The 22,535-nt window shown below is 40.9% G+C and overlaps 3 protein-coding genes across 8 annotated transcripts in view; 1 reads left to right on the top strand and 2 right to left on the bottom strand.

Moving 5' to 3' along the window:
- Positions 1-106: 106 nt before the first annotated feature.
- Positions 107-1,096, bottom strand: LOC105687073 (cytochrome c oxidase subunit 6C-1). Its single transcript, XM_012402433.4, has 3 exons — positions 944-1,096; positions 366-517; positions 107-290 (listed from the first exon to the last, which is right to left on the bottom strand). Exons 2-3 carry the CDS (start codon positions 515-517, stop codon positions 218-220), a joined length of 225 nt encoding a protein of 74 aa, XP_012257856.2. The 5' UTR covers positions 944-1,096; the 3' UTR covers positions 107-217.
- A 161-nt stretch (positions 1,097-1,257) lies between these two features.
- LOC105687064 (phosphatidylinositol-3-phosphatase SAC1) lies at positions 1,258-5,158 on the top strand. Of its 2 annotated transcripts, none has more exons than XM_020852889.3 (8): positions 1,258-1,517; positions 1,762-1,853; positions 1,944-2,281; positions 2,379-2,490; positions 2,654-2,997; positions 3,064-3,441; positions 3,560-3,727; positions 3,822-5,158. In XM_020852889.3, exons 1-8 carry the CDS (start codon positions 1,480-1,482, stop codon positions 4,098-4,100), a joined length of 1,749 nt encoding a protein of 582 aa, XP_020708548.1. In that variant the 5' UTR covers positions 1,258-1,479; the 3' UTR covers positions 4,101-5,158. The 2 variants fall into 2 exon arrangements, with proteins under 2 accessions (XP_020708548.1, XP_012257844.1); XM_012402421.4 differs by having other exon boundaries at positions 1,941-2,281.
- LOC105686710 (organic cation transporter protein-like) overlaps positions 4,887-22,535 on the bottom strand; it is a 27,555-nt gene continuing 9,906 nt past the window's right edge. For 2 of the 5 annotated variants that reach the window (XM_048650601.1, XM_048650600.1), the window contains exons 2-9: positions 16,635-16,765; positions 15,167-15,457; positions 11,466-11,637; positions 11,020-11,278; positions 8,931-9,234; positions 8,625-8,854; positions 6,804-7,117; positions 4,887-6,197 (exon numbers count right to left, since the gene is read on the bottom strand). In XM_048650601.1, coding sequence (XP_048506558.1) covers positions 5,982-6,197; positions 6,804-7,117; positions 8,625-8,854; positions 8,931-9,234; positions 11,020-11,278; positions 11,466-11,637; positions 15,167-15,453 — 1,782 coding nt within the window. In that variant the 5' untranslated portion in view covers positions 15,454-15,457; positions 16,635-16,765 and the 3' untranslated portion in view covers positions 4,887-5,981. The other 3 variants (XM_048650599.1, XM_048650597.1, XM_012401790.3) reach the window with 3 other exon arrangements.

The following is a 22,535-nucleotide window of genomic DNA, read 5'->3' as shown; positions in this document are numbered from 1 at the left end:
ATTTATCGTACTTCACATCATGTTTTCAGCTAGTTACCTTGTCTAAAGGAATTTTAAATTCATGATAATAAACAATAAATATCGACGAAATGTAATACACTTTCGATAAAAAACGGAACTTTCTATGAGTTTATTGCAATTCAGTGTACAGTAGAGTAGACTACAGAAGAATCCAGCTCATAATAATCTATTCGTGGATATTGAGCTTTGGTTTCTTTTATTCAGGACCCACAGATTGCAGCAATCCAGCATTCCTCATTACTCGGAAAGCTTTATCAGCGTCATAAGTCCTGTAAAAATGATTAAAATCTTTTAGACAAGCCCCGGATGATTTTTGGATCTACTATATGGGATCATAATTTTACTTGTAGAACTCGGCATATTTTTTTTTCCTTGGTTCGGCAACTGCATATTTCCACGTAAGGGCTGCTGAGAGACCAACAGTAATGGCCAAAGGCAAATGAATCTTCATGGACTTACCAAGCAGTCCACGCAACTGAGGTTTGACAGTAGCCATCTGAAAAATTTAGCCTACGCGGTGAAATCGATTTAATAATTCGGTCAATACATAAGGATACTTTGTAACAAGTGTGCAGCTGATTAATAAGTACCAACAAGGTTCTCATTGTTTACTGGTATGACAAATGTGGGAGAAAAATTAGGGAGCAGTGATAAAGTCATTATGATATTGCTATCATGATGAACATGCCACTCGACTTGTATGAAACAACGAACGTAGTATTTTTTGCTGCTCCATTTACTTTTGAAGTTGACTGGGGGGCTTGTTACATAATAGTGTAGCTGAAGGTGCAAAACATCAAGTAAATACTTAAGGTGGATAATGACAACCTTCGAATCCTTTAAACTAGCCTAACATGATTGCTGTGTGTTGAAACAAAATTCAATAATTCTTTAGATAAACAATCCAATCCACAAGACTCACGGTAATTCTGATCCTTAGCAACACACTTGAAATTTAACCACTCAAAATATCTTCAAGTCCGTTAAGCAACTACAACTGCGAGATCATGCGAGTCTAGCAGAAGCAAGCGCACAAGGTATAGGTGCTTAGGGCTGCGTAAATATCCTGTTACGGAGGGAGGGCGGTACCACGGACTTCCGGTTATGGACTATTGTCGGATGTCAGTTTGGCGAACTGATCAAAAGCACATAGATTTCGTCGAGCGGTGAGGGAGAAGTGCAGAAAAACAAACGAAAGTAAAAGTAAAAATTCAGTCAAATCTATTCATCAATGACTGAATTTTACTGAATTTTCAGCAAATTTGGCGTAGATCGCGCATATCGACTCACGCGCGAGGGAATTTTAAAACAGTGACACCAGCGAACTGCAGTGGGCGCACAGCTGACATTTCTCGTAATTTCACGCTTAAGCATAAGCGTGGCAAAAGTTTGCACTATGGGCAAGCCCAAACCTGAAAACATTGTAGTAATGCTTTAAAATTAGTAGTGGCAACCAATATGGCGTTAAATACAGACATTTACGATGATCTTTATCTGTAAGTTAATATTTATTAATATTATATTACAGTTATCGTATACCTTTCGGAAAGCATTACATATTTATTAAGTACCGACTGTTACGGACAAAGTATTGGATGATTTCTTTATCCGTTTTTGCAATAGTTCGAATTGCGAATGACAGTAGGTTATGCTGGTTCATTGGAAATAATTTCTATGGAATTAGCAATTTTTGAGTGTCATCCTTACGAGTGGCCAATAATGTGATCTCGTGAATTTCAGGTACGCAACGCCAGAAAAGTTTTACGTCGAACCAGTGGGTACCAAGGAATTATTGGTAGTCGATCGAGTTACCCAACAAATTTATACCCAGGGTAATGATTTTACGCTTAAAACATATTTCTGAGTCTACTGGACTCACCATAGTCATTCTAAAATTATTATAATTATTTGACCTTTAGCAGGCACAGCTAGTCAAATTCCTCCTACCGCTAGTCGACGTAAAATATGGGGGATTGTCGGGACGATACGTCTCCTGGCGTGCCGTTACCTGATAGTTATAACTGATGCTGAACGCATGGGAACGATAGCTGGTCATCAAGTTTTTAAGATGGTTTCCACTGAGATAATTCCTTATATGAGGTCATTACTTCATCTAAATGAAAAGCAGATAAGCAATAATACAACTTATCTGGAAATGATTAAGTCCGTGTTAGGCACGCCACATTTTTACTTCAGTTATACTTATGATTTGAGCCACACGATGCAAAGGCTCCACAACACTACCCCAGAATTTCTGCAGGTTTGTTGCAGGCAGTAATCGAAAATATTCTGAATTGAAGATCTTGAGTAATAATCAACACATTCCAAAGTATTTCTTTCATGTTTTTTTTTTCTAGATGCCAATATATGAAAGAGCAGATCTCAGATTTGTGTGGAATGCTTATTTACTACAAGAACTGACGGCTAGACCTGAACAGCATAGATTCTGTTTACCACTTATACATGGTTGTATCCTTTTATATGGGAGCAAGATTTGGCAGCATTTTTTAGGGCATAAGATCCTCTAAATTGTGTGTCATTGAGATGCAAGTTTTTTCTGCTGATAAAAAAAAAATTGACATTTTCAAAGCGCATCATTACCCATATTTTCCGTGACTGATACTTCCTATAGTCTTGTCGTTAAGTACGGTGATTGTGAACGGGATTGCATTCAACTGGGGTTTAATATCTCGTCGTGGAGTGCATCGAGCTGGGACCAGATTGTTTTCACGTGGTATAGATGCCAACGGTAATGTGTCAAACTATGTTGAGACTGAACAGCTGGTAGAGGTGAATGGAGACCGTAGTTCATTTGTTCAGACCAGAGGATCCATCCCTCTATTTTGGCAGCAAGCTCCAAATTTGAAGTACAAACCAAAGCCAATATTGAATAATCAGGAAGATCATCATACAGCTTGCGCACGTCACTTTGAAACACAAATATTTCATTATGGGAAACAAATATTAGTAAATTTGGTAAGTATAGTGAATCCGATAATTCTTTTTTTTTCAACATTCCTCATCATCATTACATCTTTGCAGATCGATCATAGAGGAGCAGAAAATGCTTTAGAAGTGGCATACTGTGATATCGTAAACAGAATTGGAAATCAGAATGTGCGTTATGAATCGTTTGACTTTCATGCTGAATGCCGAAAGATGCGGTGGGATCGATTAAACATATTAATGGATAGATTGGCACATGATCAGGAGCAAATGGGCTGTTTCACACTTTCTAGAGATGGAGCTCTGTTATCTGCTCAAGATGGGGTATTCAGAACTAATTGCATTGATTGTCTGGATAGAACAAATGTTGTTCAAAGTATGCTGGCAAAAAGAGCGCTCAGCGATGCCCTTAGGAAACTGGCTATATTACAAAATATCGAGGATCATCCTTCTCTTGAATATTTATTCAAGCAGGTAACGTTGAACTTTATTTTGTGAAATCTTGAAAGAATTTGAACCCTAACTTGGACTTCTATGTCTGTTGGGCCTACGGTACCGTTTAAAATAACATTCCACATTTGTAATTTTTCAGGTATGGGCAGATAATGCAGACATGATAAGTATACAGTATTCTGGTACAGGAGCATTAAAGACAGACTTCACGCGAACTGGAAAGCGTACAAAGTTAGGGGCCATGCGAGATGGTGTAAATTCTCTCACAAGATACTACAAGAATAATTTTACAGATGGATATAGACAGGTAATGTTTTGGAAAGATTCCTATGGTCCTTGATCGAAAATTATATCAATTTCAATATTGCGACTTGATGTTTTTTTATGCTTGTTTGTAACAGGATTCTATAGAGCTTTTCCTGGGCCGTTACATCGTACAAGATGGCGAATGCCTGACGGTGAAATGCCCCTTGGACGCCGAACGTAACTGGCGATACGCTACATTCCCATTAGTTCTATTAGTAGCATCATCGATGCTAGTTGCTCACACAATCCTTCCATCGCGGTATACTACCGAAGTTTTACTTTACATGTTATTCTGGGGTGCAATGGTTGGGGGCACTTTTGCAACTGTCATACACCACGGCAAGCAGTATGTTGACAAACCAAAACTTTTATAGTGGACATAGAGACTAGCGGCAAATACAGAAATCTGACAATGCATTATTTTCTATGGTTGCCAGCTGCGTGTGGTTTATCTATGCCGGTGAAATTTTTACGAACCTACGCGTTGGAAACGCATAAGTGATTCCATTAGATGCAATTTATTATGTTAACATAGGTAACAAGAACTAAACAACAATTTACATGGATCGCTCCGTACCCAGCTGTCAGCTTTATTTAAATTTTCGTAAATTTTACTTTATGTTAGAAATGAGAAATTTATATTTTTAGCATTTACAATCTATTGCTCTTAACTGAGCACTTTCCGTACGTACTTGAATATTATTGAATTGAATATTGTATTGAAAAATTCGAGCGGTTATTGTTAGAACCAGGCGGGTACAATAATAAATATTCTGCTTCGGACTTAATTCTTATTTGCTGAATTGAACTTTTTAACTTTGAAGCATTTGGAATACAAATGACTGTCTAAGGATGATTCGAGGTAGACAGTTGATTGTAAAATTAATGTAGTCAATCATGGAACAAATTGGTAGAGTATGAAATAGTTCCAAAAATTTATCACCAAAATCTCTATCTTCTTCTTTTACTCTAAAACTACATTTAATCCTATTCCTAACTTGGAAACAAACCCGTGAGAGGTATACTGATATTTTTAAAATTCACTTCACATGTACTTGAATAAGACAAATACGAAGTAAGGGTATCAGATATTGGCTCTATAGTCCACTAATGATTCGTTATACATATATCCTCAATCCTTGCTATCCAGATGTCGATCCAAACTACTCGGTATCGTATTATTACTATCGATGAATCAAATATCAGGACATAGGAAAACTAGTACATAACTTGCGAAAGTTCAGAAGTTACTGTCATCTTTCGAAAATGTATCGATACGTTTAAGAGTATAACTATAAATGAATTGTAAATTTCAAACCCAAAATACGATGAAAATTTGATTCGCAGTAATCGGTTATTTACGTTAAATAGTGACTTGTAAGTAATGTAACTAAATGAAATATGTAAAAATACAACCCAATTAATTAATTAATTACATGTGTTTTCATCTCTAGCATATAAATCGTTGAAATTCCAATAGTGATGCATCGAATCGGTACTAATAGATCCTATAAAATCATGACAGTGCGTTTGTTATAGATTTGAACAAAAATTAAACAATAGCGCATACAACTGATTTGTATCCAACGCTCTTCCCTAATCGGGTCAGAATTTAGAATCAGTTGCCCGAATAATACACCGACCGTTCAATAATCCCGAGTAATGACAATTTAATTAGAGTCATGTATTTGCTATCGGGTTTTGTACATGATTTAGCAGTGATTTGGTTAACGTGTACTGCAACGATAATAATGATCAGCCCATTTGCTAAGTGCGTGAAAAACAAATGCGAGTTTTTGATTACCTATCAGAAAATATTTGCGATTTCGATTCAAACACCGTAAGTTCGGAGCTAATTTGAGCGTCTGATGGGTCGGGTGCTGAGTCTTTTTGCATTACATCCACAAATATAATTGCAGAGCGAACTTGCTATTTTAAACTATTACAATTCGCAAAGGTTGTTGCCATCGCGCCGTGAACTTACCACCTCATCTAATTACGACGAGGCAACAATAGACGTCACATACCTCAGCGAGATAATTCAGAGATTCAAATTGTCGCAATGGTTATCGCGGCATCGATTCGATGGATTCAATGATATTAACCGCGAATCTTGAAGGGAAAAATTCTCGATTACGCATCATTGCTATAAATTCTTGATTATTCTTTCGGAAGTTAAAATCCACGCATTTTTGCGATAACAATTTGGACGGATGAATTATCCATATTTGAAGTAATAACACATTGTGTGAGATTCACGGGGTGCTCGAATGAGTTTTGCATAAACAGCAAGCTGCGCAATTCTTCAGGGAAACGCTCTCCTCGGGTCGTCTGTGACATCTGCTCGTTAGGTCATCCAAGGTATCGTACAACGGGATATCCTTCGTCTCGGGCAGAGTCTGCGTCAGAAGCCCAGCCAGAAGTAGTCCCAGGCCACAAATTGTAGACGGAATAAACCACCCATATTCTGCCTAAAACGAAAAATAATTCTTCTCAGCTGTGGTTTGGGTTTCGAGTTTTGATTCTTCGCCACGAAAACAAGTTACGAAACGGAGTTGCGGCCGGCTTTACGGTTGAAAAACTTTTCTGGTAGAACAATAAATTCACCAAGGTTTTTTCATTTCCAAATCTGTTGTAAGTTTTCCAATGAAAATTCTTTGCATTTTACAACGTAAACGGCGGAGCTCAGAGCTATTATGAAAAACTGCTTTCTCTTCGTCTAGTTCTTCTTTAAATTATGTTGTTTTTTTCTTTTTCAATCAAGTCGCGACAAGACTTTGTACACGGATAACGGTCTACCGCCCCTTCGTCTACAAACACAATACTAATTACTGCGAGCAGACTTTGACGGTGCCGGGACACTTAGCTTCTTGGTTTAATTAAGTTTCCCATTATACAGTGTAATTAATCGTTGCTGCATTAATTAGCTTTGGAACTGAAATCGATCGTGGCATCAATGCCAACATTTTGTCGCAGCTGCAGCGTACGTACGCTTGCCCTTAGTAGCTGCTTCGCAATTTTCAAATAGCAAAAGAAAAACTGAAACTCGATGAATCCACTGATAAGGATATACTCACGAAGAAGTCTACTAGATACGGCGCGAAGACACTTCCCGCATGCGCCATAGTCGAGCTTGTTCCAACGGCGGTGTTCCTTGCCATAGTTGGGAATAATTCAAAGGCGTGAATAATGATGACGGAGAATACGGCGCTAACACAGAGCCGCCCCAGAAGCGAAGCTGCCACCTTCCACATCGTCATGTTAGGTGGAATGATCAAGAGGAGGAGAAGAGCAAAACTTGCCGTCAACAGAAGGCCGGTTGCCACAGCTCGACGTCCAAAAACACGCAACAAGGGTACAGGGATCATGTAGCTGGTGGCTTCGACAATTCCTGAAAATAATATCCGCAACTTTGTTTGATGTTACGTTCAATACATCTATGATGTTACCCTCAAATTTTATGACAGTCATGTTCGATGGAATCATATTATTTTATCAAACCAGAATTTCGCCCCATAAGTAAAATTAACTTCTGTAGGACGATCGGCACCGTCTCTCCCTAAGTTCCGTACCGATTTGCGGAAACTGCACAGGCACGTGTACGGGGTGGGTGATTGATAATTGTGAGATTGGTTCAAAGAGATGTGGTATAGTTCTGAAGGGTTACAATCGTCTCTCGCGTATTATTTCGAGCAATTAGTTCCTGTGGGTGGCATCAACTGACGTAAAATATGCGGGTATTAAATGTACAATTAGTGACAGAACAAAGGTACGCACACTGTATGTTTTTTCGTTTAAACTATTTTTGAGATGTAATTTTATGACGGAATTCAGCAACGGTGAATCGGAAAATTGCGTATAGAATTACTTATTACGATGAGCTTGATTCGAATGGTACTTGAACGATCTACTCGCTAATCTGAAGGTTTTAAGGATTCCCTAATAAAGCATTAACCGAGGCTGGCAGTGCAACTACGAGTTGGTAAGTCGCGAAACAAAGAGCTGATCATTCGCTAAGCGGAACGGATTTCGAACGATAATCTTTTGCCTCTTATCGCGCTATCGCGTTAGTAAAAGTGGGAAAACAAGATTTCGCCACCAGAATCCTTCGAAATTGTCTGACGGATATCAAGGAAGAGATATGAACCCTAATAGAAACAAACGCCATGAAAGTCTACGACATATTATGCCACCCCCTAATTCTCCCCGCATTATTCCCAAGTTGACATAATAACTGCGTCTGAGGTGTAGTGTTACGAGATGACAGAAGTGAGGCAATATGTGTTGCAAACCAAAAGGAGACTAAGGAAAGAGAAATGTGAATGCCTGTCAGAAATTCTAACGTTTTTGATAGGACAATGGAATTGAAGCTCTCCCTTGAGATTTGCGGTTGACAGCTCGGCTCAAAGCTTATTTCTACCCTTACCTCAATTTCATCTGAAATTTTAGTCCACGAGACCTTTGTCTACGTCACCGGCTAATACAGACATTAGACACGTATCATACGTATTTTGTTAGACTAGGCTTTCGCGGTAGAAGGACAAGGGTTTCTGAACCAAGTTATTATAGTGACAAATTTCGGGTCAGAGTCGTGAGACTGAACCTCAACTTCGACAATTTATATGGAGCTGCAGGCGAAGCAAATTTCGAATTTGCATTACACGTCAAAGGATTAGTCGAGCTCACAGATGTATAAAAGAGACGGTACACGTGGCTATGCTAATGATGAATTATTCCCCGTTGCATCGCGGTCACAGTTCACCCCACCTTTTTTACAATTTCACTTGCGGTACGCTTGAACGCAATTCTTCAGCGTTCCTTTCACAAAGCTTCCTCTAGCGTTCAAGGTAATTAATGAACTGATACTCAATTGAGATTACAGGTATTATTGGTGTTACCTGACAGAGCCACGTAGATGTAGGGATCGGTTTTTAAACTTGCAGAGTTAATCGTTAGAGCGTAATAGGACATGGCGGTAAAAAACCATACAATCCAGCAAACTATCAGTCGTATCCTCATCTCTTTGTGGCGCAGGTAATTCGAGCAATTTCTGATTGTATTGCAGAATTGTGTGCAGAAGGTACGATCGGGCGATCTCCTGCCTAACTCTGCAGTCGTCTGTCTGGACCTAAACTTTATAATTATACCATAAACAGATTAGTCGTTAAGTGAATGTTCCGAGGCAATCAGGACGTCGTAATTACGTTGGAACATTGATATTTCCAGCCCCATGCCTTGTTGGAGATTCTCCCGATCCCGTTCCATATTTTCCGACTATATCCCAGGCTCTGTTTATACGTCCCGAGTAGTAGAGCCACCTGGGACTCTCCGGGATGAGCCACATGTGGAATATGAGGAACAAAGCAGGCATCGAGATGCAGAGCTGAAGATTCCTCCAGTCTCGCACGTAGTAGGCGATCAAAGCAACCCCGAGAATCCCAACAGGATAACTCTGGTTGTAAAGAACGCCAACCGTCGATCTCAACTTTGGCGGACATATCTCCGATACTGGAATCAGTTGGAGTTCAGATTCAAAGAAAATGTTTGCATCACAGCTCGTCCATTCGTAGACTTGCGATGCGCGATAACTTAATGAGGTCCTTATTTTAACTTTTCTTATTTCGAAGAAGTCGAAATTTTTCGAAAGTCTCTCCTTTCGGTTCGATCGGACGATTTCAACCCGTCCTCCAGGCGTCTTGAAATTAAACATTAATTTTAAATGAGAAACAAAAAAAGTTTTCAACTTTTTTCACGTCACGAGCGAAGAAAAAAACCAAACAAAAAACCGGGTGCCGCGATTCGGAGAGTTTTCGGCTAATAAATTTTTAAAGAGCCTTCGCTCTTCCACAAATAACCCGATAATTTGGTTCCAAAATATTTTTACGAGCTCTACGATTTTCCCCTGAAAGAAGTTCTCAATTTTTCTCAAGATTTTCTTCTCCGGGAAGTTCCTTTTCGATCGTAAAAAACTTAGGAGATGCTTGAGAAATTTCGACTCCCGCGGAACAAGGATCATCACCCCTGCGATGTGATTTACGATCGCTAAATTATCCATTGGCTAATCGAGTCGTTGCAATTAGCGGTCGAATATTGTTCGATAATGAGAACAAGACGTGCTTCGCTTAGATTGTACGGTGCATAAAGCCGGTTCAGAGGTTTTTGGGTGAAGCGACGCGGTACCATGCCGTGTAGAATGTTGAAGTTAGTGATTACTTTGACGACCAGAAATCGGTCTATATACCTATAGTATATACCGTAGTTCCGCACGAATTATACCTGAATATCGAACGGGGGTTTGCTTTAATTTCGTTGATTGGAAACCGCGCGTGGTGGAAATCAGAAGTTCAAGAGAACGAAATTACTCCGTTGAAATCTGCAGCGGGGCTGATCGTTAAACAACCCCCAGCTCCCTTATCTGATTGTGCAGAGCTTATAACAACGTTCGATCGATGCTCCGATGACGACGTCGAAGACCCGCCCGGCAAACTTATCGCGACAAACCAGATTACGCATTCGATCCACACTTTTGAAAAGCGATAAGGCAAATTCTAACAATCGTCGAATCGCGTCGCATCCCCCGCTGATTTTCTATATGCAGTATAACAACCGTACCACACCGACGCGTTAACGAATCGCGTGCAACCATGCGACCGTTATGTCTTCAAAGCGGCAATCAATGAGTCGGTAAATTTGATCTGCGGGCTATCAAAGTTAACGACCAAACATACATACTATCGCTCATCGATATCTGCTGCTGGCTGAACTACTCGTCGACCAATCAAGCGCCGTTTGCGTTTCATCGTTGCAAAATTACTGTACGGTGCCAGAGTTACACGTTGACGGGTTAAACCACTCGAAAATAACGGTATGTTATGTTGATTTCTGGTTTATTTTTATTTGTTTAAAGTTTTTTTTATTTATTTATTTATTTATTTATTTATTTTTTTTATCCCTACACACATGTATATCTTTTCTATCTCTCCTAAACGCTTTCATCTTTTGGAACCATGTACATGTGCAGTTTTGATAAAATTTTAGCACTCCACGTTGGGCAGGTACAACCGATTTTATACGTATGTATTTGATTGGTTTTATTTATTTATTTACTTTTTTTTTTTTACGACTACAGTTCAAGTCCCGCGTGTGCCAGGTAAATAAAATTCGAGGTAAAAGCTATGAAATCCCGCGTGTAACGTGCAAAAAAATCGAAATTAAATCGGAGAATTCGATACCGATTTTCTTGACGATATTTTTTCTATTTAGATATATACAAGTATAGGATAATTGGCTCACCTATGGAATAGCCACTCTCAAAAGCGCCGAGACCAGCGATCCCGATGCAAACTCTGGCCGCAACTAGAACCTGGTAAAGGCTAGTGAAAGCCACTATCGGTCCGGCTAAAATGTAGATGCAGCAAGCCGTTACGAACGAAACTTTGCGTCCGAACCTGTCGGCGATTATTCCAAAGGCAAAAGCTCCCAGGAATTTGCCAACGGATACCGCTGTTTGGACGGTAGCTTTTAGGGCGAGACGTTCGCACACCAGGTCCCACTGAAAGTCAAGCGTTGCGTGGAAAGGACGATAAACAAAGGGTTTCTCTTCTTTTCTGGTTCTTATTCTCATTCTACCGAACGGCTCTGCAGCTCATCCAGATCGAGGAACCTTAAATTCATTTATTTGACTGGGATTTCATTCCCCGCATCCCGAGAAAAAAAGTATTCGGATGACGTGAGCTTACTTCTGGGACAACCGATGTGCCGATGTCCTCGAGTTCGTAACTGAATTCGGTACAGGACAAAAGAGCGAGCGATCTTTGGGATTTCACCTCAGTCATCGCCTCTTCGTAGCTCATTTTCTCTAGCTCGTCGTAGTTCAGTTTGTAATATTCACAGTTTGACCACTCGGTGGGTCTGAAACAGCGAAAGTTCATTTCCAAATTTTCATTGGGACGAAGTTCTTCGTTCGGCAATTTTCCGATACATGAATTCTCAAAAGTTCTTATCATATCGCTGTACATACACCTTCGTCTCACACCGATGCTGTACAAAGCAGTAACCTTGGAAGACCTTTACGCGATGATTTGCATTTAGATTAGCACGAAATATCTGACTAAAATAATAAAATGTCACTCTGGCAATATTGTCTCTTTATTCACCCGCACAAGTATTAACTGGAAGTGGCCTCGGTATATAGTCGGCAGACTGCACCGAATGTACAACACCGTGCGGTGCATCCGGGTTTGCATTTTAAAAAGAATTTCATCCTCTCCTCTTCCGGGAATATTTCTTTCATTTTATTCATGCCCTTCGGATTACTAACTAAACTTTACGAAACGTCAACTATTTTCAGACGCGCCATTTTACTTTCTTTTTTTGGATTTAGATCTATCACGTAGATGCGTAGGTATAACTAGAAATATCTAATCTGATCTCATACTCGGTTTAGAATTTGATAAAGTTCGATCTGTTCAGATATGTCGTTTGATCCGAATTGATCTACGGCAAGATCAAAACCGATTCAATGTTATAGCAAAGTGAATTTAATTAAAACTGACAATATCTGACGTTTGCAGATATGACCAGATTTGAAAGTCTCCGATTACACGGATTTCGCGGCAATCTCAATCGAGTTTCACCCGATCAAAGTGACTTGATCATATACGGTGGGTTACATTATGTGGAATACGCGAAGGTCCCTCGTCCCGCTTGTCATAAAATAATCAAAACGGCAGCTAGGATGCGCTAATAATAAATGTAAACGAGGACACTGCGTTTCCGTGCTGAGCCTTTGGGTTTGTTGCAGCATCAACCAACCAAGGGGGCCAGAAATCCGGAATGATGCAGACTGCGGTCGGATGTCCAGGCCGGGATTATCTGGCAGGTTTCACAGACAGCGAGTTGCGTCAGGACTGGGAACAGTGCGGTGCGATAACCATGCATTAATTACACCAGCCACCCCTCAGCCACCCCAGGAATAGCTCGTAACATATTTCGCGTAGCGCGAGTGACGCGGCCGTTGGACGGGTCGGGGTGTCGGAAAGCCTGGTATTTGTGCTTTTATTCTGGTCAAATGTTATTTTTCATTTTTAGCCCCACGTGTCTTCGAATAACGTCTGACTGAGCGGGGGTAATTCGGTCTCAACGTGGATTAACAATATGCACGCTCTCAATTATCCGAAAATTTTTTTCTCCCCTTTTTTCGAAAGGATCGGCTGATAATTCCATCGCGTTATCACAAGAGGCGCATAAATTGATAAACGGAGATTGAGCAATGGGTTTTTCACGCCCTGTTGTACGGGTTTTGCACAGGTATGTACGCATAACGTATATATATATATATATATTCATGGTGGAAAACGGTGCAATGATATCGTAACGTATCGGACAACGTAATTTCCATCGGTGTTTTGGGGGCATTAACATTTTAAGCTCCGAGCACGGTTTAATCGCTCGACAATTATTCCGACCTCGCGTTGTAAGCGATTAAACAATTACCATTACACACGGAGAAATGACGAGGAAAAAGAAAAAAAATCACATAAATTTCCGTTAAAAATAACTCTCGCTTTACCGGTTGCCAAACCAAAAAAAAAAGAGTGAAAAATCAGGTACAACGATGTTGCAGCGTACGAAACGGCTGTGATTTTTCGTTGTAAACTGCACGGATCTCCGTTAGAATTCATCATATGTATTCGCTAAAATGCAATACAAATGGCCGACGATTTAAAAATCACTTATTCGAAGGAATAAAAAAAAACAAAAACAAAAAAAAAAAATGAATACATAAATAAATAAAATAGGAAGAGTCAAATTTTAGCTTAGCCGCGGTTCGCGCGGTCGTTATTCGCGACATCGATCATCTACCGCGGGGCTTCGCCGATCAATTTTAATCTTTTCAATCTTCCTGTCCTTCGTTTTTCTTTTCTCCAAATTCTAAGCGAGGAATACATCAAACTTTATTATCGTTATTGCAGCTCGTACAAGCGTTGGCGGTTAAAATTTTCCGAAGCTGAGGAATTAGCACCGCGAGAAATTGGCGAAGTTTGCTAGGTGCACGCGAGTTTACGCGCGTTGAGGTCGGTACATGGGGTAAAAAGAAAAAAAAAAAAAAAAAAACAAACACATGCACTTTCTCGACGAAGATGAACTTCACGCAAGTTTAGCTTAGTGCTACAATATATATACCGTAGGTAGCGTTTATTTACTTTTATTTATGACTCCCAAGGAAGACACCGTGCACACTGTAGCCGAGCGTTCGTTCCTCCGCTCCGTAGTCTATAGCTCGATATAGCCTGCCCCGGCAAAAGAATGTTCCGTAAAAGTTTAATAAAAATATTCTCTTCACTGAAAATTTTCCAAGTATTTTGTACACCCACATGTATAGGTATACATTTTCACCCCTGCACACCCCCTCCCCTAGAATTCTCACATGGTTCTCTCCGCTCCGGTTGCTGCAGCAGTATTCCAGGTCATACTCATTTTGAACGATTAGGTTCCGCATACGAGTTTCAGCTATGTGCCGAAGCAACACCCTGTCAGAAGTTTAAAGAATTCGCGACCTCTTTCGTCGAACGATAAATTTTATCGCGAGTCAAGTTTTCTTTCGAAGAAGGATGTTGTTCGCAAAAAGTTTTCAACCTACGTACGTACGTACGTAGCGGGTCGGTGCGCGATATATACCTACACACCCCGTGTACACGTATAGGGGAAAGGTGTGGAAGTCCGACGAGCAGCTAAATCTATAGCGTAGGCCGGGTCCGAGGAAAGCTGCTAATTGATTTCGATAGGCGAACACGGCTGGGCATGCTGCCGAAATACGTGACACGGTTGTTCCATTAGTTCCAGTGTTCTATGGTTGCTAAGTACCCATGGCAACTCTGTCCGTGCAGATTCGAAGAATTTTCTCTAGTTCCGCTTCGATTCGCAACGTTATACCCCGCTGCACGATTACGCGGCGCCGTACCTGGTTGACGAATTCGATGAAGAGATACATTTTTTGCCGCCCCCTTTCTATATTTCGCCTGTACCTTTTGTCGTATAGTTTTATTCATTCGAACGTGAATTTATGCTGAAATATATTTTTCACCAAAGATATATGTATATGTATATGTATGTACACGTGTATTTTCATTTGTGGTGAAAAAAAAAAAAAGAAAAAAAGAAAAAAAGATGCTTTTGAGATTCCGACAAACGAATGTTGCGAGAGTTGTTTACCCCGAGAATTGAGTTTTATATACCGCTTTGATAAATATCTTATCCGTTTTCTGATTCTGTCGAAATCAATGTATGTCTGCCATATATCCTAGGTGGCCGGGTATACGTGTGTATATAGATATATAAAACGGAGGTGGATCCGAGGAAATCGAGTTGCTCGATTACCTGCTACTTTTATTTATTCGTTCGATTTTATTCGAGCGTAGGAATCAGAACCACAACTTACTTCGGACTGGAAATATTACGGATTTGCTCCGGTGTCCAGCCGGCGTTGTCCAGGGCCGGTACGGCGCACCAATGCCTCGGTGTATGACCGTAAAAGACGTATACCATCACGTGAAACCCGTTCAGTATACCGGGGGATGTACAGAGCAGAAATAAGCCCAGCATGAAACACTTCCGACTACCGTAATTTAGTAGAGCACCTTCAAAAACCACATCTGAACCTCCAGTCTCCGTTCTCTCCTCTTCGTGGTCAACGGACTCCGCGCTACTCGACGTTTCCGATCCCATGATCCTGGAATATTTCACCTTTTTTTTCATTTTCTCCATAATCTGCATAATTTCAGTTTCGCTATAAATACATTGGTCATTTAATATGTACATACGTTCTCTCATTAGTATTTTTAAATGTGGGTCAGTAATATCCTGGAATACCGGTAATGAGCGCGGGGGGAACGGGGGTGGGAATTAGCTACCAAAAACGCATATTGAAAATTTCGGCCAAATAATCATCAGCCACTAACAGAGTAGCTTCTGGTATATAGTATGATTGGTGGTTGGGTTCAGCTTTTGATTAATACTTTGCAACGGTTTTCAATATCGTCTATCGTCTATACTTGATTTTGAGAAATTTGTAATTATTTTTATTTTCATTGGATGCGGAGAATTTTCGTCGATATACATCTGGGAGCTAGCGGACGGGATAAATATAAATCAGTTGGTGTAGCTCGTGGACAACTCTTTCCCCTGCTTCTTCTTTTTCTTTCATTTCATCGATAACGTAAATCGCGCTGATTAAATTTTTCCGCTGTTTCGTACTATTAAGATAACCGATAAGTGAACTGTACAATATCAGGGAGATTTTTGTATTGTCCGCGTAAACCTCACCGTCAACAATTCCTGTACCTTGTACAATACATCTGGAAGTTGGATCGGAGAGTGTTGAAAAAAAGATGGCAAAAAAAAAAAAAAGGAAAGAAAGGAAAGAGAAATAATGAAAAAATGGAAATACTTGTTAACCAGGCATTTGTCTATACATAATCCAGAAGTATGAGTGCCAAGTGCACCTACTGCAGCAGAGTACCGCATGTGATATATGCATGCAGGCAAATAACTTGCATTGCAATATACGTGATTGGAGTGCGTCGTCCAATCAATATTAGCAGTCTGCCGGGACATCATTTGTCATAGAGTCATTAGTATACACTTGGAAAAACGGGGGAAACAAAAGTAAAAAGAGAAAATCGATGGATAGAAAATGAAAAAGTTGAATCAACATTATTGGCTTCGGTTTACAGGAAGGTACCTACATGTAGGGAACTTTTGTTCAACCACCGTGCAAAGTTCACGTTCGGAAGAGTGGATTTTCAATTTTATTATTATTCCCATACTTCCGGGGACGGGGGGGGGGGGGGGGGGGGGGGAGTAATTATTAGCGAACGATAGAAAAAAAATGTTCGTCGAATACGCACAATTTTGCTGGGTACGATTGTCCGGATATTGCTACAGCTCCGAAGGATTCGTTCTGATCGGTTGACTCGTTTTCTGCCGATGTGTCATCTGGACCGGATTCCTGCAGCTTGGAAACACCGTTCGCGATATCCTGTGAAAAATAGTTTGTTTTTTTATTTCTCATTATTTTCTATCATCTACTTCGTTTGATCGTAAAGAATTAGCGGAGAAACGATTTTCCTATACGACAAATAATGGAGTAGAAAATCCTCGAAGATCTACGGTGTAAAAGTGATACAATGCGAAAGACCCTGTACCGTAGTCGGCGATCGGAGAGAAAGGAAGGATGTGTTTTAGGGGAAGATGAAAAATGGTTCGATTGCTTTACCATTTCAGATGTCATCGAGAGACTGTCGGTGTATTTTATTCAATGATGGATCGTCGCTGCGCCGTGAAAAACGTTGGGTAAATACTTTTTTCTTCGTCTGTATATATAGCGAGCAGTTGATTAAATGGCGTTAACGTTGACGCGGATGTGCAGCATTTGACAGGATCGCCATTTTGTCTGTTTTGTAGAAAGCAGCCGAGAGATTCAATTGTTCATCAGTGGAAGAGGGACGTTAATCGTTTATTGCGATATCTTGAAACGACCGTGGATTATTGTGATCCTATAAAAAGATGAGTCTTGAAAATACAATTTTGCAGAATACCCGCGAGGCGATGGTTAGTATAATTAAAAAACCATTAGTCGCATAATCCAACCTTTTCAGTTCACCGTCTTAATGAAACTTGGTTCATAAGGAAAAACAAAATGTAATTAATTAAACACTTTTGCAACACCTAGCGGACCGTATTAGGAGCAATTTTTTTATTTAGTCGTTTGCTTTTTCTAATTTCTCTCACAGTCGGACGCAGCCCCGGCCCCCGTGGATCCCCTCCATTCGACCGGATCTCGAATTTTCATATCAACTCGCGAATGAAGAGTGAAATATACCGCGGCTCGAACATATACTCGAGAAATTCAAAGAACTCGAAGAATTTGCCCGCATAATATTACCGCAGAAATATCTGTTCCGAAACTTTCAATTCGCCACCGCGTGTACGTATTATAAAAATATTGAGAAATTGCTCGGGGCTCACGGATCTTTCATATTTGCTTCGGCGTATGACTACATAGGTACGTACCTACGTGTACGTATAAATCTGCGTACGTATATCTGCAGCACACAGAGATTGCATAACGTCAGACATCAATTTATAGATTACATTATTCTATACCGACAGAATGTCGAGTGGCGCAGCTATAGAATACAAAAATAGTTTGATAAATCAAAGTAGATTAATATTTTCAATGTGTGCATACAGAGGAATCTAAGATCTGAAAGATTTTCTGCAGCTTTCAAGCCTTTGACAAAGTGCAGTGTCTAATTGGATTTGCTTCATAAAGTTCCGATGAAACGAAGAGCTCTTGCTATTAATTAGAGACAGAGAAAGTACGCGGGGGAGGAAAAGGAGGGTCGAAGGAAGAGGTGGCGGCGGGGAAGGGGCGGAGGGCGGGGAATGCCGGGTGATTAATTTGATTCAATTACAAACTGTAGATCTGGGGCATCGATTTTATCAGGGCGTGAATGTAGCGTGGAATCTCGGAGGGAAAAAAAAGGTCAAAATCTTCCTCTTTCTCTCTCGATAAATCATAACCGTCCCGCTGCACCAATTGATTTGAAATCTTCGGAAACTGATACTCCATTTTTCCCGGAGGTCGGACCCAAATATGCGGTATAACTGATGCGAACTAATGATGCCCTGGTTTCTTTTCCGGCTAGTCACCCCACCGGCGAACTCCATAAAACAAAACTGAGCCCGCACGTCCATCGATTAATAAAGTGTTAAACAAGAATCGATTTTTTTTCTCCAATCGAACCAAAGCCAGATATAATATACGTAATCCAGGCTTTGCGTCGAAGCAAGATAAATCACTGCGAACGAATCCTGTGATTGCGTTTGTCGAATTTTCTTTTATTTCGCGTGGAGTTTTACTGTGACACGTTCCTTGAAAAATGATATCATATGGTTTATTGTCATTTTTAGTTCAACGTTGTTTAGAAGATATTATAGCGGCGTGGAAACAACAATTAAACTGAAATCCTTTACACGAGTCCAGAGTTGTCGGAGTCTCACGAGGTTCCCATGAACCACCAGCTGGTTTTCTCGCTCATACATGGGCGTGGTGATACATGGAGATCGCACCTGAATTTCCCTCGGGAGTCGTACATCTCTCCTGGTCCTCCCCCCCTCCCTATTCCTCTTCTCTTCCTACCTTCCGCAGAGTATCCCTCCGTACGTCCTTTGCCGCGTCCTTCGACTATTTCTTTCTCTTTTTCCCCTCTCCTTTTTCCCCCTTTTTTTCGTTCCTTCCTCTTCATCGCGCGCACAACCTTTCCACACACCATTTAAAAAGTAACACCTCAAGTACCCTCATTTTTCTAGAAACAACCTGCTCCGTGTTATACACGACGCTAGATTTTTTAAAATCTTTTTTTCACCCTCATCTTCACTTGCCCGTTCAGCATTCGCCACATTTCTGCACACTATTTTCGGATGAGCGAAGCCACCGATTCACTTGGAATTTTTTTACCAACAGGGATGTTCCTCTTCTTCTACGAAGTATCAGATTTTCGGGTAGGAAAGGAGAGAAAAAAAAAACCATCGCCTAAAAATGAAACACCCTAGTATACACCTATCCATTTCAATCTCAATTTTTTTTTTTTTTGTTAAAGTAAAAAAGTGTGCGGTGGGTTTCATGTACGTCGCGTAGCTCCACACGTCGATTACTTCGGTCATGTAATTTTGCGTCGGTTCTTCAAGCTTCATTGAACTCTGTTCGGATATTTCGTTTCACGCGTCTCCTTTAAATACCCCATATACATATTTGGACGGGAATAGTGTGGGAAGTGCGATATGAAAGCTCGTCGGACTGTGCGAAAAATATACAACCATTCAGAGCGCAGGGTTTTTATTTATTCATTCATCGATAAAGTAGCGTAAATAAAGAGAAGAGGATGAAATAAGGAAAAGGGAAAAAACTGCAGCCTTCGTCTTTAACGTTGGAAGATTTCATTGAAACTCTGAGGTTTCGTGGAGCGAGAAATTTACTACTCACAGAAGTTCGTATTTTACATCACATAATATTTTATAGCGGGAAAAAAACTAGGAGGCATTCCATATTTATTAACGTATTTACCGAGCGGTTTGAACAGTCGTTCAGTCGAGGGTCTGTATAAATCATCACGAGAATGCCAATCGGCAAATTATAATGAACGTAATAATGCATCGCGGAGCTCAAGTGCTATTATTACGTCATGTTGATACGTGTAATACAATACGTAATTTCAGTGCGATGGTTCTTTCTTCCTACCATACTTTTCATATACGACGTCGTACAGAGGTATAGTAATAGGTAATCACATAGCGCGCTTGCGAGTCGCGTGATTCTTCTCATATTGTAACATCTACCGTACCTTCCTGATTCGCAATGACTGTCAATTTTATTTTCGATGAAAACGACTGAAATTTGAATCCGGTAGATTTCCAAAGGTATACAATGACACAATTACGTGTATTCAATTAATTTTTGAAAACATGCAATTCCTATTCCAAATAGACAACGCGTAACATGCGGTACCGTACGTTTAGCAAAATTAACGTCGCTCCGCGTGCGGTTGGATTCATGTTTTTTTGTTTTTTTTCTCTTTTATCTCATTACAATCGTTAATGGTGCAAGGAAAGTTATTACCGATCGTATATTAATATACGGCTGCGATAGAAGGATTAATTAATTTTTCATCGATTTTCATTGGGATCGCCTGAATTTAGCGATAATATTATATCAGAGTAATACCTGTACAGAGATTTTCGTCACTCAATGCGGCCGCAAACTTCATTCGTGTAAACGGGAATTGCAAATTTCAACCATACCGCAATTTCCCAATGATTATACATCGGACGCGCGGAATTTACAGTAGCGTACAACCATTCATTTTCCACTATTTTAATTAAATTCGCATCTCACTTTAAATTCATACATTATAACCAAAACATACGATAGAGTTATTTTCCCGAAATTTTTACACATCCCTTAGACAAAGAGATTTAGAAACATCAGTCCGTAACAACGTCGCAAATGCGCGTACAATATGCTGTTACATCGGTAAAAAAAAAAGGCAACCTGCCGAAGGATCAAAAATTCACAGAATAATTGAGCAGACAGACATTCGCGACAGGTGTCAGAGATTCAAAGGAGACACGTGGAGAAATAGGCTTCGCCGGGCAAGACATTACGCCCCGATTGAAAAGTATGTGCATGTGTTTTTTCTTTCTATCGTTTTTTCTCCTTTTTTATTTATTTTTATTTTGTTCATTTATTTTTTCTCGTTATACCCTCCGGGATCTCGTAGCTCGTCGCGGTTCATCGTACCTCATCGTATTTCGTACACGCGCTCGTATCTCGACGCAGTTTGTAGCTCAACGTGCGATACGAATAGACGGGTGAAGGTGTACGTGTTTTATACATATACACGTATACACGTATATACCTCTGTGCATTCGAGGTGTACCTGCAGGTCTGAGTCCGCGTCGTTAACCGTGTGAGAAGCTTTGAGAAACGGGAAACCCCCCGCGCGTCAGCCGCACTCCTATAAAATCTCGGTGCGGCTTTAGCTCCGCGAGAAAACTCGCGAGAAAAATTTTCCTATACTATTATATAAATCGGCGTGTCGCGGGCACCCTCCCCTCCGCGTCACGCAAGACCAGAGAAGGAGAGTCCGTCGCAGCCGCCGGAGAATCTTCCATATTTGTATTCACCTGCGCGCAACTCGTATCCATATAGGTATACGAAAATACATTGGAACGAACGATGACGGATATCGATACGTATCCTAACTATTGGTTCCCAGGGTGACGGAGGTTCGCAGCCCCCTGAAACGGCTGTACTTGACGTCTCCTCCATTTTAACGTCGTATCATTGTCGTTATTCTATTTTCGGCGTTCGCGAAAAGTAGCCGCGTATATCGTCCCGTGTGTAAAATTTCCCGTTTCATTTTATACGCCGATCGATCGAATTCCACGAGTGTTTAATTATGATAGTTTTTCGAGGGCGAGTCGTTTCGCGATTCCGTTCACTTTGTATCCGTGCACGCGTGCTTCTGCGCTTCCTTCGAGGGTTTCTTCACGGTCATTTGTAGACGATCTGCCGCTCCGCTCATGAATTAAAGATCGCCGGGATATCCCCCGCGGTTTTGTTGTTCGTTCGAATGGGGTGGTACTGCAGCTGCAGGGTAAGGACTTCGGGGCCGCGGGACCAGCTCGGGAGGATGGTCGGGCACCGAGGTAGCTCCTCGGTGGAACGAGGAGCGAAAGGGAGGAAGGAGATGCAGGAGAATGGAAGAAGAAGAGTCGAGCCAATTACCACCCACCAACGTTCCTTTTCCACAGCTGACTACTGCGGTCTTTGTGACGTTCCAAGGTCTGCTATTTTCTCCATTTTGCGGACGCCGCACCGTATTCTCGTTAATTACGTTATTCTACTCCACCCTGCACCTGATGCCCCGTACAATGGCGGAATTTTTATTTTCAGAAACGAAGTTTCGGTCTTCAATTTGGCTCCCGATATACCGACGACCGCGCGTTCCCTATCCGACGTAATCCTCGTGAAAATTTTTTCCCCCCATCCGTCGAGGAAGAGTCGAGCATCCGGGGGAAGATTCCGAGTGCACTTTCATCAGTTTATCGGTGATGGTATCCGACGATACAGGACGTGTTTGAGAAAGATGATGAATCGAGCGGCTCCAAGGGTTGAGGGGAAGGGGAGGAGCGGATGTGCAGGATAACTGACCGCTTCAACCGTTGCGTCGGTTGACAGATTA

This window comes from Athalia rosae, chromosome 2 (assembly GCF_917208135.1).
Source record: "Athalia rosae chromosome 2, iyAthRosa1.1, whole genome shotgun sequence".
NCBI lineage: Eukaryota > Metazoa > Arthropoda > Insecta > Hymenoptera > Athaliidae > Athalia > Athalia rosae.
The sequence above is the reverse complement of the archived record's forward strand: the minus strand, read 5'-3'. Positions and strand labels throughout refer to the sequence as shown.